This window comes from Callorhinus ursinus, unplaced genomic scaffold, assembly GCF_003265705.2.
Source record: "Callorhinus ursinus isolate GAN/ISIS: 27379988/994484 unplaced genomic scaffold, GSC_fseal_2.0 scaffold25, whole genome shotgun sequence".
NCBI lineage: Eukaryota > Metazoa > Chordata > Mammalia > Carnivora > Otariidae > Callorhinus > Callorhinus ursinus.
Genome location: NW_027397087.1, coordinates 10,196,595 through 10,212,562, shown reverse-complemented (window position 1 = coordinate 10,212,562; position 15,968 = coordinate 10,196,595). Strand labels below are relative to the sequence as shown.

Sequence of the window (15,968 nt, the reverse complement as noted above, 5' to 3'; positions counted from 1 at the left end):
ATTCATGAAAGACAGAGCTAGAGGGAGGGAGGCAGAGGGAGAAGCAGGCTCCCCGTGGAGCATGGATCCCAGTGTAGGACTTGATCCCAGGACCCTGGGAGATCACGACCCAAGCAGACGTTCAACTGACTGAGCCACCCAGGTGCCCCAGGTTTGTTTTTTTAAAAGGATCAGTTGAGTGTTTAAAAACATTGTGCCTGGGGCGCCTGGGTGGCTCAGTCGTTAAGCGCCTGCCTTCGGTCATCGCAGGGTACTGGGGTCCAGCCCCGTATTGGGCTCCCTGCTACCACAGAACCTGCTTCTCCCTCTCCCACTCCCCCTGCTTGTGTTCCCTCTCTCACTGTGTCTCTGTCAAATAAATAAATAAAATCTTAAAAAAAAAAAAGCATTGTGCCTTTGTGCATTGTTCCTTACCTTGCCTTGCCTATTTCCTGTTCGCCTGCCTGGGAAACTCAGTCTTTGTTTAACCAGGAAATAGGGTCATTAGTAATGGGGTTGGAGATGAGGGGATGAATCTGAGAGGTAAATAGTAGAACAGAGAGAACCTTGGGACCAGTTGAATTTGGAGGTAAGAGGGACGGGGGAGAAAAACCCAAAACGAATCTACATCTGAATTTAGTTTTCATGATAGCACTCTAAGTAGATATTCTTATTTCTAGACACAAAGAGAGCTCTTCCAGTTATATACCTAAGGTCATAATAATTTTTTTTTTTAAGATTTTATTTATTTGAGAGAAACAGCATGAGCCAGGGTGGGGGTCACAGAGGTAGAGGGACAAGCAGACTCCCTGCTGGGCGTGGAGCCCGACACGGGGCTTGACCCCAGGACCCTGAGATCATGACCTGAGCTGAAGTCAGATTCTGAAATGACTGAGCCACCCAGGTGCCCCAATAATTTTTAAAAAAATATTTATTTTAGAGGGTGGGGAGGAGGGAAGGGGAGAGGGAGAGAGAGTCTTAAGTAGACTCTGTGCTGAGCACGGAGCCTGACACGTGGCTCCATCTCAGGACCCTGAGATCATGACCCTGAGATCATGACCTGAGCTGAAACCAAGAGTCTTGACGCTTTCACCAACTGTGCCACCCAGGCACTCCGCCAAGATCACAATAACTGCCAAGAGGTAGTCCTAGAGTTTGAATCAGATCTGTCTGACACAAAAGTTTATAATTTTTCCACTAAGTAGTTTGTAAATGCTATTTAATGGAGTTAGAACGGGAAGAAGTCTTATAAAAGACTGTAAAGGAACATTCAGCGAAGAAGACTAGGAGAGTATGAAGATGGAAGTCTATGGGGAGGAGAATTAACAAGAAGATAACATTGTGAGACACCAAAGTGTAGGTCTGATAAGGTATATCTGAAAATGTATGTTGGATTTGGCAATTAGGATCCATCTGGTGACTCTAGCAAGAACTCTTACAGTACGGTGCTTTGGGTGGGCGCTACACTAAAGGTAATTTAGGATTGATGGGGAGAAGAGGTAGCAAATGTATTCTACTTTTGAGAAGTTTATATGAGGAAGGAAGAAAAAATATGCCAAGTTAGAAATTCAGGATTGGAGGAGATTTTTTTCATTTTTATGCCTAAGCATAGGGGCCTAAGGAGATTTATAGACTGGAACAAAGTCTCCAGAAGAGAGATGGGTTAAAAATGAGGGAATAAGGGAAATAGTTGGATCAAAACCCTGAGGGCATTGGGAGAGGAAGCTTTCAAAAACTATGGGTAGAATGCGTGGACTTGAATAAGAAGGGCCTCTCATTCTCTGGAGACCAAAGAAAAGAAATTCTAGCTAATATACTTCGAGTTTTTACGATACGCCAGGCATTTTACATGTACATCTCAGTAAATCTCACAACAAACCTGTTGAGGAAACTGAGGCATAGGAAGACTGAGCACCTTTCCTAGAGTCAAACACCTAGTAAATGGAATAGCCTGAATTCAAAGTAGTTTTAAGAACCAGGGGTGCCTGGCTGGTTCAGTTGGAAGAGCATGTGACTCTTGATGTCGGGTCCTAAGTTCGTGCCCTGCTTTGGTTGTGGGTTCGAGCCCCACATAGAGATTTCTAAAAAAAGTAAACTATAAAAAAAAAAAAATGAAAACAGGGCTCCTTGGTGGTTCAGTTGGTTAAGCGTCCCAACTCTTGGTTTCAGCTTAGATCATGGTCTCAGGGTCGTGGCATTGAGCTCCATATTGAGCTATGCTCAGCGGGGAGTCTGCTGGAGATTCTCTCTCTCCCTCTCCCTTTGCCCCTACCCACCCACACTTTGTGCACACATGCTTGCTCTCTCCCCCCCTCAAATCTATAAATCTTCTTTAAAAATTAAAAGGGGTGCCTGGGTGGCTCAGTCGTTAAGCATCTGCCTTCGGCTCAGGTCATGATCCTGGGGTCCTGGGATCGAGCCCCGCATCGGGCTCCCTGCTCGGCGGGGAAGCCTGTTTCCTCCTCTCCCGCTCCCCCTACTTGTGTTCCCTCTCTCACTGTGTCTCTGTCAAATAAATAAATAAAATCTTTAAAAAAAATTAAAAAATAAACAACAACAAAGTAGTTTCAAGAACCAGAAATCTGGGTCCAAATTACAGTGCTATTCTGCTTTTCAGTGCTTATTAATTTGAATCTTACTATTCAGTTGAAATTAAAGTATTATGTTTCCATTTTTATTATATCTGGTATCAAGTACAGCCTATCAAGAGAGTATGTAGTAGCCTTGAATCTTTATTTATATTTATTTTCGAATGATTTTTTTTTTATTTTGACACAGAGCACAAGCAGGGGGAGCGGCAGGCAGGCGGAGGGAGAGGGAGAAGCAGGCTCTCTGCTGAGCAAGGAGCCCGATGCGGGGCTCTATCCCAGGACCGTGGGGTCATGACCTGAGCCGAAGGCAGCCACTTAAACCAACTGAGCCACCCAGGCACCCCTATTTTTTAATGATTTTATTCTTAAGTAATTTCTCCATTCAACATGGGGCTTGAACCCACAACCCCAAGATCAAGAGTCACGTGCTCTACTAACTGAGCCAGGCAGGCCTTCCCTCCCTGCTCCCCCCCCCCCCCGCTTTTTTTTAAAGATTGAATCTTTAGATTTGAAATTACAACTGGGAAGACCTTAAATAGAGCTAACTTTCTGGATGATATTACTACCTTTCTTGATACCAGGAGCATTGTATCGGGCAGGCACTATACTCACACTTTTACTCATTTCATCCTCACAACAAATCTGTGAGGTTGGTTCTGTTTTATCTCTGTCTTATAGATGAGGAAACTGACTCAGAAGTTGGAGTTTATTCTCAGGTTGGACAACTAAATGCTGGAGCCAGGGCCTGAGCTAGGTGTCTGTTTCAGAGCCCGGCTCTAACGCTAAAGTTTAACTGCTACCTTCTTTAGATTATGTCAGGTCATAAATGCTTTAGAAATGTTTAAAAATACTTACTTTCTCTAAGGCTGGAATAAATTGTACATGAACACATTTTAATCCTTTGGCATTAGTGACATTCCTTTGAGAATAAGGGATTCTTTTCAGTATCACCCTTAATTCTTTGCTGGAGATTCTTTCTTGAAAATGTGTTTTTTGTTTTTTGAGTATCTGTCCCAAAGGCACTTGGGAAGAACTTGAGTACTGTGTGTGGGTTCTCTTAAAAAACTGCACACTATTTAAAATTTGTGCATCAAAAAAATAAAATTTTGTGCCTCAATTTCAGACTTTTTTGCATAATTTTTTATTAGAGTTCTTTCTTTGTGTTTTGTATATTCTTATGTAAACTTTATACATCTTGTATGATAAGAGGAATTGATTCAGGAGTTTAATTTTCATTTTTACATGTTACTGTTTAGTAATTCATTATATTGTATTTCTAGACACTGTCTTCTGTAGGAAGTTTGAAAGAAAATTGATTTGGTGCAAGTGAGAAAAACTTGTACCATTAAATGATAAGAAATCTTTGTGTTCACCTATTCTTACTTCTTTTTGTTACTTGTTGCAGTTATTAGTAGAGCAGGTTTTTAGGTGTGGTACTAACTGAATTCTGTTTCTCTTTCCTTTCTGTCCTTGCTTTTGTTTTTATTCAGAGCCTGCAACTGGCGAAAGAAAAAATGGATCTACTGCTGTTGCTGAGGCTGTTGCCAGGTAACCAGAGCTGGTTGCTATTTAGAGGAGTTTGATATACAAAGCCACTCTCGTAATAAGGAGAAGATGATTTATCAATAGAGGAGAAAACTTAAACTCCAGCATAAAGGATTTAGCCATGTGTTGAATCTAATGTAGGCTGTCTTACTAATACTTTCAGTCTAATAAAGCTTTTACTGTACTTAGAACTAAGATATTTAAAGGTGTTTCTCTTTTTCCCTTTTGTTCATGTGGGAGTGCCCTTTTTTCTTTTTCTGTTGATGAGACAGATTATTGCTGCTCTTGGTAAGGTAATAAACGGTTTAACAAGAGATAGCCTTAGACCTTGTTCCTTCAAAGATTCCTGACTCCACCGCAACCTCAGGCCATTTTCTCTTCTGCCTGCCAAGTTAACTACTGTGTTGAACTGTTATTTTTGCTTTGTCATGAATGCTGTAATGCTTTGAGGATTAGTTTGACCCCATCCTGAGGTTCTTGTGGTAAGCTTTGCCATCTGGTGGCTGTGAGAGTAGAATTGTTTCATTGGCTTATGGCATGAGTCATCCAGCATGAACATACTAGCAGCAGCCACTAGTGAAATATAGGTGAGGATTCTTAAATCGGGCTTGGCAAGTACAGTAAATAAGTAAAGCAGGCCAAGTGCCAGAGCACAGAGTATTAAGGATGTTGGCCGGCTGAACGTGCGTCCCATTTGAACATGTGCTCCTGTTCAACTCCAGCTGGTTATTACCACACAAGAATGCAAATTACTGTTGCCAGACCTTTACATTTTTAAAGGGAAAGCTGGATTTTTAAAAGTAAAGTTTCTTACTTTTTGGGTCAAATAAAACATGTCTGTGGACTAAATTTGACCCTCAGTTGCAAGTTTCTGACCAATGTGTAAATCCTTTGATCTGTACTCAGTTCTGTTTTAGAGAGATGAGTTATTCTCTGGGCTCTTGCATATTTAATCTGAGAGATAAGCAGTTTAGGGTCCTTACTCTCTGTTAAAGACTGTTTAATGTTGTGTCTTCTTATAAGATGAAGAAAATGGAGTATATACTTGATCTCTTTGGATTTAACATCATTGTATACCAGACATAACTTGTTATTAGTCTGTACATGTGCACATTAAGGGGAAATAATGTGCTGTTGAACCTTTTGTGCCAAATGCAGGGATGAAAAATGAGGGTAAAACTCGAGGGTGGAGGGTTGGTTTGGGGTTCAGGGAATGAGATGAAATTCATTGGTATTGCTCTTAAGTAAATTGTGTATATGAGAGTCGAGATTTTAAAAATCTTTGACTATTCACTTTACAGTTGGGTTCACCATAAGAAATCATTTAAAGTAAGCTGTGCTTGAATATTTTCAATGACCATTGCTTCTTTTGCATTCACGTGAAGCAATACCACTGTTTTAAAGTTTTTTTTTTTTTTAAAGATCTTATTTATTTATTTGACAGAGAGAGATCGACAGCTAGAGAGGGAACACAAGCGGGGAAGTGGGGAGGGAGAAGCAGGCTCCTGGCTGAGCAAGGAGCCCAATGTGGGGCTCGATCCCAGGACTCTGGGATCATGACCTGAGCCGAAGGCAGATGCTTAATGACTGAGCCACCCAGGTGCCCCAATGCCACTGTTTTAAAGTGTCATCTGTAACTGGGCTCTGTTCAGATTACTTGCCATTATCTTCTTTTTCTCTCAAACATTTCATTATTGAAGGTTTCAAGTATATACAAAAGTAGAAAGAATAGTTTAATGCACCACTATGTATTCATCACCCAGTGTCAGAAATTACGAACTCATTGTCAGTCTTGATTCATTTATAAATACTTCCAGCACACTCTCCCCCACTGGATTATTTTGAAGCTAATTCCAGCATTATCTCATTTTATCCATAAGTATCTCAATGTTATTTCTAAAGGATAAGGATTTTTATTTTGAACTTGACCACAGTGCTATGATCATACTTTTAAAATTGGGAGAGATTCCTTAATGTCATCAAATATTCAATGTTGAAAAAAAATAATTCAGTGTTCAGATTTCTCTGATTGCCTCATAAAAGGTTTTTTTTTTTTTCCACTTTGGTTGAATCAAGATCCAAACAAGGTCCACACATTATGTCTCTTAAGTTAAAATTTGATGTGGTTTATCTCATCAAATCTGATTATGTCTCTTAAGTTAAAATTTCTTTTAATCTATAGGGATCTCCTTACCCCCATCCCCCCTTTTGTTCCTAGCAATTTATTTGTTGAAGAAACTGAGTTGTTTGTACTATAGAGTACTGAAGTTTGGAATTGGCTGATTGCATCTTTATGGTATTTGATATAGTCCTCTGTCCATCTTATTTTCTGTGAATCTTCCTTGAGAGTTTTTAATTGTGCTGAGTTGAAACAAGTATGAAGGATATTTTGGTATAAGGTGGTTTGGGATGCAGAGCAAGGATTTTATTCCCTTTGTGCCTAAAAAGGATTATTTCCAGAGGTACTTTTTCTTTCAAAACTAACACAATATATTGCTTTAATTTATTATCTCAGTCCTCCGAAGACCGTGTCTGTGTTTAGCTGTGTTTGTGAAGCCCAACAAGATGATGAGGTTCAAAGTCAGGATCCTCCCTCTGCGCCCATCAGGTGAGCATTATTTTCATAGCCTCTTTTGAGTTGTATTGATTTGCAGAATGGTTGGTACCAAAATCTAGAATGTACGTTGCTACCATTTTGTGAACTTGAGCTTATATTTTTATCTGAGGGACTGTGACATATTCTAGATGGATTTATAAATGAGATGTTATGAGAAATTTTATTTAATATTTTATAGGTACAGATTTTTGTCTTGATTTGCTTGTTCTATCAATTTGAAATGATTCAGTCTTCATAAATTTATGAAAGTATATAATTCTAAAGAAATCTATCATTCTATATTTTTAAGGTTATACCTTTTTTCTTAGTTTTGGAAATGTTTGCTTTTAACAAGACTTAATTTTTCCTTAGTTTCCCATAGGGCAAAACAGATGTTCACCCTAAATTAAAGTTTGTCATACTTGATGGAATTAAGATTTGCCCATGATTTCTTTACTCCATAATCTCTTAGAACAGCTCTGAAACAAAAAAATTTCTGAGTTACAAAGTTTTTTTTTTCTCTATCTTGTTTGGGACATAAAATTCTTATATTTAGTATAGGGAAATAAGTAATGGAAATGGAAATAAGCTTGTATTTTCATTATTAGGTGGTGTTCAGGGATTTTGTAATTAGAGACTTTGATAATGTTTTGTTAGCGGGTATATTCCTAAAGTTATTTCAGCATAATTTTAATGTTTTTTTATTGACATAAATATTGAGAGGAAACATGTCAGTGCTTTTATTAACATTCTGATTATTAGATGTGAGCTTGTTGGTGTTCTTGAGAATCAAATAGCCCAGGTCACATTCTCACAAGGGGGAGCAGCAGGCAGAGGGAGAAGCAGGCTTCTTCCCCGGAGATCATGACCTGAGCCAAAGGCAGACGCTTAACTGACTGAGCCACCCAGGCATCCCTCTATTCAGAAGTTCTACCCTAAATAAACAGCTCCTGTAAAATGTGGAAGGCTTCTTTAAGGGTGGCAAACAGTGGTAATTGAATTCTTCAAATAGCTAATCAAGTCCTGTTCCTTCTAGCTTTTGACTTTTCATTGTTGTTAGCTATTGATATGTTAGCTGCCTGAAAGATTCAAACATGAGTATTCAGGTCATAGAAAAGATGAATTGAGTCTTCGTAGTTGCTTTGTTTTATGCAACTAGTACTAGGTTGAACATCTGCTGTGTACCTAGCCCTTGTGCTAAGTAATTTATATATATGGTCACTTGCAACCTCATCAGAGGTAGGTTTTACTCATCTGCCTCCTGGTGGTATTATTCTTATCTTTTCTTTATTGTGTTATATATCCTTATTCATTTGAGGTTCCTGACAGGACACAAGCTATGACCACCAAATTTTTTTTTTTTTTTTAAAGATTTTATTTATCTGACAGAGAGAGACACAGTGAGAGAGGGAACACAAGCAGGGGGAGCGGGAGAGGGAGAAGCAGGTCTCCCGCGGAGCAGGGATCCTGATGTGGGACTTGATCCCAGGACCCCGGGATCATGACCTGAGCCGAAAGCAGACGCTTAACGACTGAGCCACCCAGGCGCCCCTACGACCACCAAATTTTTACTGGGCTCTCTTTGGCTAGGCCTCTGTTCTAAACCTTTCTTTAATCTCCTGGTTTGGTAAGCTGAGTTCAACAAGATAGACATCTCAGAAACTTCTCCTTTTCTCTTTCTGTTTCAAGATTCAGAGCAGGGCATTTCTGAAAGAGCTCTTCATGTTTCCTTTTTTCTGCCTACATTTGTCAGCTCAGCTCTTAAGGGGTGGGAGCTTCTTCCAGATCAGAGACAGCTTTCTCTTTCTCAGTGACTAGTTCCGTCCTTCTCTGGCCAAATACGTTCAGCAACATATGATATGGTTTCTAGATCCTTGATCATCCTGGCTGTTCTCTTCTAGGTGTATCTCAGTTTATGCCTTATAAACTATGATACTCCAAACTGAAACAGATCCAGATATGGTCGTACCATGGTCAGTTCAGAATGGATTCCTTTTATCTTTATTCTGGCTACTGTACATTTAAATGTAGCCTAAAATGCATTAGTTTCTTGTTTTGTTTGTAGTGTTCTGACTCACTGAATATGTAATTTACCAAAAAGTTAAAAGTTTATAGGCATTTTCTACATGAATTTGCTGCTTATACAAATAGTTTACTTAATCTGAGAGTAGATTTTTGCAGTTAATCTCTCAGTGGAGAGAACATTAATTCTTTTGTCCATAGTACATTTATTAAGCACTTACTGTATAATAAGCTCTGTGTTAGGTATTTGAAGTGAGATGAATAAGACGTGAATGTCAAGTTTCTATGTAACCTCACTTGGAGTTAATCTGGGCCTTTTTATTCTGGTTAAGGACATCTAAGAAAGCCCGTAGGCACCTCAGAGCTTCATGGTATCTAGTTTGTAGGAGACATTAATCAAATGCTTGTGGGATTAGTGAATAAATCACTGATAGCCAAATGGGAACACTAATGAAAAGAAGTAAGCTTTATCTTGGGAACTGTCTTTAAGGAACCAAGTCATTCTGAATTGTTAGTTGTAAGATATACCAGTGTAGCTATCGAAGCTAGATCTCACCTATAACTCTATCCTGTATAGATTGTTTCTTTTCCTAAAATTATTGGTTGGGGTAGGAGGTAATGAAAAGTGCCTAGGAGTCATTTGAAGAATGTTAGAACCAATAAAAACCAAATAAGACATCTTGACCTAATTAAGCTTTTTTGCAGTAGATCTCTAAACTGCCTTCATTGACTGTGACTTCAGTAATGGCTTTACATCTTTTTGTTTACCTTATTTCCCTGTGTCAGATTTCAGAGTTCATAACTAATGATGGGAAGAAATTTTATAACTGTTTTATTCTTATGGTGGGATAGTCCTATGTACCATTATGTTTTCAAGAGTGAAGTTATGTTGGGGCGCCTGGGTGGTGCAGTTGGTTGAGCGTCTCACTCTTGGTTTCAGCTTAGGTTGTGATCTCAGGGTGGTGAGATCCTGTCCAAAGTCAGGCTCAGCATGGAGTCCGCTTGAGACTTTCACCCTCTCCCTTTGCCCCTCCCCACCGCACGCTTGCTCTCTCTAAAGGAAACAAATAAATCTTTTTAAAAAAGTGAAATTATGTTGAAGAACTTTGTAAGGTGATATGCTTAGTCCTTATTTTCTCCCTTCTCCACATTTCTCAAATTGTCAAATTGTGGTTCCTCTTGCCAGTACACAGACACTCACACTTGCTTACTTGACATGGTTTCTTTCTGTGGTTGATTTTTAGGGGAAACTCGCTCAGTTTTCCAAGTACTCAAGGTGAAGAAGAAAAGGGAAAATTGGAAGGTGAACAAAGGACCAGGAAGAGTCAACATTCTATGAAGCCCAGTTGTCCTATCAAAGACCCTCCTTCTCCTATCTCCCAGCAGGTGGCCACACAGGGGCCATCCAGTCCTCAAGGGGAAGCAATGGAGACAGATGTGCTAGAAGGCCAGAAAGAAGGCAGGAATACCAATCAGGAAAAACCTAGTAATGCCTTGGTTGAAAGGCCCAGCCAAAATAACATAGGAATCCAGACCATAGAGCGTTCTCTGTGGGTCCCAGAAACTGTTTCAGCAGCAACCCAGACTGTAAAGAATGTGTGTGAACAGGGGACCAGTACGGTGGACCAGAATTCTGGAAAACAAGATGCCACAGTTCAGACTGAGAGGGGGAGTGGTGAAAAACCAGTCAGTGCTCCTGGGGATGATACAGAGTCGCTTCACAGCCAGGTGAGAGAACGTATAGGGTATCTCAGGGGCCCTGTTCTTGACTTTATGGATTCCTGGAGAATTTAAATTGTGGTACTTGTACCTAATGATAATTCTTAAGAGTTTTGTACAGACCAGTCATTAAAAACAAAAAACAATTTTTCCAGGATAGAGATAGGGTAGTGAAAATTATGGGTAGCTGTAGCCAATAGATAGTCTTTTAGGGAAAATGAAATAGTGTTGGAGTTTGTCAACTAGGTCTTTGCTGGACAAGAAAGCCAGGAGTGCAGTCTGGGCCCTATAATCTCCTGCCTTTAATCTTTTGTGCCGCCATTTTTCATCCTCCCTTATAAGCGTCAGAGCTGATTGCTTCCCTCTCAAGTTTATTTCACCAAGGTTCCCAGGAACTTGAGAGAGTATGAAGCAGAGGAGAAGGGATGGAGAAGCATGAAGGATCGTGTACCACAGTAATAGAAACAGAACAGTAAGAAGAATAGAGAGAGGAAGGGGGAAGTCCTCAGGTGACTAGGACTGCAGAAAGGGTACAGCTCGACGTAACGGGAGGAAAAGCATTGGGGCTGGTGGAAGTAAGGCTGGAGGAGCAACAGGTTCTTGGGAATAGAGTAGGGAAGTGCGTAGTGGTAAAAATTGAGTGGGTAAGAAGTGGTGGTAGAAGTATCCATGTTAACAAATAAGAGGAAGTTCATAAAATTTCATCAGGTGGCAGTTGGGTTCCTTGGCTGGGAAAATTTGGAAGTTACTAATAGTGGTTAAATTGCCTTTTCAGTTGCTCTGGTGGACTACCTTCACTTGGAATCTGCCTAGGAAAGCTTCATTAGTGATGTGCCTCTTGTTCTAATTGTCCAAATTGTTTGTTTTATAAAAATTAAATAATATAATTCCTCTTTATTGAACACGTAAAGTGTATCAGCATTGTGCTCAAGACAACCCATGAGGTTGGTATTATTATTCCCATTTCACAGGTAAAGAAACCGAGCTGAAGAGAGGTTAAGTAACTTGCCCAAGATTTTGCCATCAGTAGGTGGCAGAACTGGAATTTGAACTCAGCATATCTGACTTCAGAATCGGTATTCTTTTCATTATGCTATGTTGCTTTTCTATTTATTAATCATGGCCTGTGTAGTCTTGTTCTGTTTATCCGTGCTTCTCCAGGAACTCCAGAAATTATGTTGATAATATTAGCCTTTTAAGGTAACACAGTCTATGAGACCTAAGACTTTATCAGTTTGTACAGATTAAAAATAGCATAGCTTTTTGAATATAGGGGTTATAGTAGATCCTATTTTGCACCTATTTTTACCCTTAAAGTGTTTATATTCTGCCACATAATAATTTGGTTTCTCTGCCTTTATAAAAAGAATTAAACTTGATCCTAAAGATAGCAATCTTGTTGGAGCCACTATGTTATATCTTCCTTTCTTTCTCTGTAAAATAGGGAAATAATCTCTACTTCTGTTTCATTATGATGATAGCAGGAGCCAGTGAGCCAGAGTGGTTAGGCCTAGGCTTTGGAGTTAGACCACTTCCATCTGGGATATTATGAGGATTAAATGAGATAAAGCATGTAAAGCCCTTAGCTCTATGCTTGGCACATAGTGAATGCTCAATATATGTTGGTTACCACTGGTACCTATTGATTATTATGATTTTAAATACTGCTGTTAACAGTACCACTGCTGATACTGTACTGCTCTTGTGTCATACAGAGTGAAATAACATATTTAAGAGCTAATTGCTCCTGCTAAGAAAGATGCTAGAAAAATCTAGGTGGTGAATAGGTACAGTTTCATTTGGGAAAGATGAGAAGTTCTGGAGGTGGATATGGTGATGTTTGCACAACAATGTGAATGTACTTAATGTCACAAACTGTATGCTTACAAATGGTTACAGTGGTAAATTTTCTGTATATTATACTATAATAAAAAATTATAGATGGGGTGGGTACAGTAACAGAAAATGGCATTGCTGTGCTCTCTTTTGAAGAATGTTGGAAAATGAGGAAGGCTCTGTGGAGATTTTCCAAGTGCCATTGTTTTCGTATCCACTGCATTCTGGGTAGGACTCAGGCTGGTGCTGGAGAAAGGCATGGGCAGCCTACCTTTGACATCCCTTAAAATTTTACTTCTGTTTCGGGTGCGCCCGGAGCCAGGCTTTTAATGAAGAGAAAGTTTGGTTTTGTTTTCATTTTGTTATCTTCCTTCAATAAAGATAAGATCCTCAAGTTATTTATCTTTACAGAGACCTCTTTTCAGAAGACTGAAGAGAGTAAGCATAGCTTTCTTTTTATCTGCCTCCTTTCCTTTTCTTACTCTGTCAGACATGTTTATTTAAGTGTCTCTGTTGAAGTGATCATCTGTCTGGCTGTTGTAGTGGAAGAGTGCAGGAGGTCTTGAGAATTCTGACTACAAGGAGTGTTGATGTATCCCTGAAACCTTTAGGACCCCTGTGATCCAGGGCCTGGCTCTCTGTGTGTGCAGGCAGGAGGTCCAGGCAGTTGTGGCTCAGATACAAGGGCACCCTGATGATGGAGGTGTGACAGACCAGTACTCTGACCACTCAGTAACCAGAGTTGTACATACACAAATATTTTAAGAAATTGGTTGATTTACGTTTCCATGCTTTTTATTTTATTTATATCTACATAATTTAGATATCCATTTTAGTAGGTACTTTCATCCCTAAGATGGAGTTGGAGTGGGAATTATTCAGAAAAATTAACCAAAAGTTTTAGGTAAATTACTATCACATTGGTCAGTAAAAACTCAGGATCATCATCATTGCAGTGGTATATATAGTTCTTTGGAAAGACTTGGATACCTTGACACTGACTGCTGAAAGAAAAATCAGTCTACTATGGGGAAGTAAAGTGGGAGAAAAAAGTGCATTTTCTCCTCAGAATTATAGAGCCAGTGGGGTGGGGGGAGGGCATGTATGCTGTTAAATGTGGTATATGTGTTATGAGAAAACATGTATATAACAGTTGGCATAAAAATATAGGGTTTATTTAAGCTATTTAACTGATTATTCTTTATGGTACAAGTAAATACAAAAATCCCAATTTACTAGTGTTTTCTGTTCTTGGACACTAGCTTGGCTCTTAAGTTGTAATCTATTTGAAATAGATTAAATATTTCATATTTAATTCTGAGAGAAATCTGTGTATCTTATTCTAGGCATAAATAAACTATAGGTTATTAATGTGGGAAAGACAGACTACACTGAGATTAATAGATTACTTTGTTTTTATATGAAGTTCTAAAGAATGCCTTCCTTTTATTTAAAGAGATGTTGCAAGTATAAGTTTTTATACTGACTGACAAGTCAGCATCAAAATCAGAAGGATTATAACCTAAAATGTGCTTTTAGGGGGGTCAGAGTTTCGCTTAACTATTCCTAGGTATAAGTGCTAGATGTTATGATTTTGATTTAAACAGAAATAGGTCATTTTAAGTGATAAACTAATACAAACTCTTCCTAGCCTCTGGCTATGTAGCTGGTTCATCCCTGTTCTTATCTATAGGTGAGTAGAAAACAAAACAACTGGAAAATTCCATCACACTAGATTCATGGAACCTCTGAACAATGCTCATCATGAAGAAGTTGATTTATGATTCTGCCATTTTGCAGTGACACCCATGCTTGTGTTCTGTATTTTCTGTCACAGGGAGAGGAAGAGTTTGATATGCCTCAGCCCCCACATGGCCATGTCTTGCATCGCCACATGAGAACAATCCGTGAGGTTCGCACACTTGTCACCCGTGTCATCACAGATGTGTATTACGTGGATGGAACAGAAGTAGAAAGAAAAGTAACTGAGGTAATACATACTTTGGGTCTATTTGGCAAATTTCTTTCAGTAGAAAAATTTCCCCGGCGCTCCACTTCCACCCCTACTCGCCTTTCTTGTGCAACTAACTAGCCTCTTTGTTTCCCTTTATCTTGTTAGAAAGAGTGAGAAAGAACATGGATAAGAGGAGAGTCTTGAATTCTCTGTTTTTCCCAACCATGGGTTTACTGTTTGACCTTTGGCCATTTATTTTTAATCCTTGCAAACTCTTCATGAGGTTTAGAACTCCCTGCTTTACTCCATGTGTTTTCTCATTGTTTCTCACTGTTTTCTCACTCGTGTTTATGTTTATTCATTGTGTCCTTTCTTGGTCTCCATCCATGTGTGGTTATAGGTAGGAGATGCACCTTTATTTTTTAGTAAGATTCATTATGGACTCATTCCCTATGTTGGCAAAATATTGACATTTATTCATTGTTATATTGGATAATGTTATATGCTGACTTTGCTTAGATCTCATACTGGCTGAAATTAAACAGATTTTGTATAATTAAAGATGTGGCACCATTCTTGGTACATATGTTAATTTCTGGGAACCATTTTATTAATTGATAAGAGGCATAGCTACTTACTTTCCTTCCTTTACTCAGGCACTTTTTAAAAAATCTGCCAGCTGAGCCATATAGGAAGTTGAGCTCAGGGAGAATTAAACTCTGGTATATAGTTTATTAAATGGAACATACTATTGCTGCTGTTCATTAATGGGCCATTGTGGCCCTCGTGTCAGAAAGCATTTGACATTAGTTTGAGAAATTGTCTTGTATTCTTTCTTTATTGGATATCAAAATCCCAGATGTTAATTCATCTTCAATTTTATGTTTGTGGAATTTTTTTCAATGTTACCACTATTTTGGAATTTTTTTCAATGTTACCACTATTTTGGAAAGATTGGGAACTTAGAGCAGCTTTAGAAAAGCAGTTTGCTTTCATGAACAGTTTTTGTAAATGTTGTAATCTAAAATGTTATACTCTAACATACTACTTGATGTGGTGCTATTTTTTTTTAAGATTTTATTTATTAGAGAGCACAAGCAGGGGGAGTGGCAGGCAGAGGGAGAGGGAGAAGCAGGCTCCCCGCTGAACAGGGAGCCTGATGTGGGGCTTGATCCCAGGACCCCCAGGATTATGACCCAAGCTGAAGGCAGACCCTTAACTGCCTGAGCCACTCAGGCACCCAATGTGGTGTTTTCTGAAGTATATTTCTGGAAGCAGCAGGTCTTTTAGATACTCTGAGGGGGGACAAATGTTCCATGGTCAAAGTTTGAGAAATACCAAATGGCTGTAAAAACTCCTGTCCCCCATGAAGATTCACAGTGCATATTACATTAAAGGCTCTAAGAAGTCCTTTATTAAAGATGTCTATTTTATTGTTTAATACAGAAGTTACCGAACTTATTTGACAATTGAACATTTTTTAAAATAGTACTTATTATATCCCTATGGAACATAGTTTGGGAAATGCTGCCATAATTAAATACAGTAATAATAGCAACTAACATTTTTGGAGTACTAACTATATGCCAGGCACTATTGTAAGGACTTTAAGTGATTTAACTTATTTAATCCTCACAACTAAGCTATGAGGTAGATGCTATTATCCCATTTTCTAGATGAAGAAACAGAGGCATAGTAAGTTAAAATAATTTATTTTAGGTTACAT

At 38.9% G+C, this 15,968-nt stretch overlaps 1 protein-coding gene across 1 annotated transcript in view; it reads left to right on the top strand.

The window, feature by feature from the left end:
• TP53BP1 (tumor protein p53 binding protein 1) overlaps positions 1-15,968 on the top strand; it is a 95,200-nt gene that overhangs the window by 62,409 nt on the left and 16,823 nt on the right. Inside the window, 4 exon segments of the mRNA XM_025883854.2 lie at positions 4,061-4,118; positions 6,631-6,723; positions 9,978-10,461; positions 14,126-14,278. Coding sequence (XP_025739639.1) covers positions 4,061-4,118; positions 6,631-6,723; positions 9,978-10,461; positions 14,126-14,278 — 788 coding nt within the window.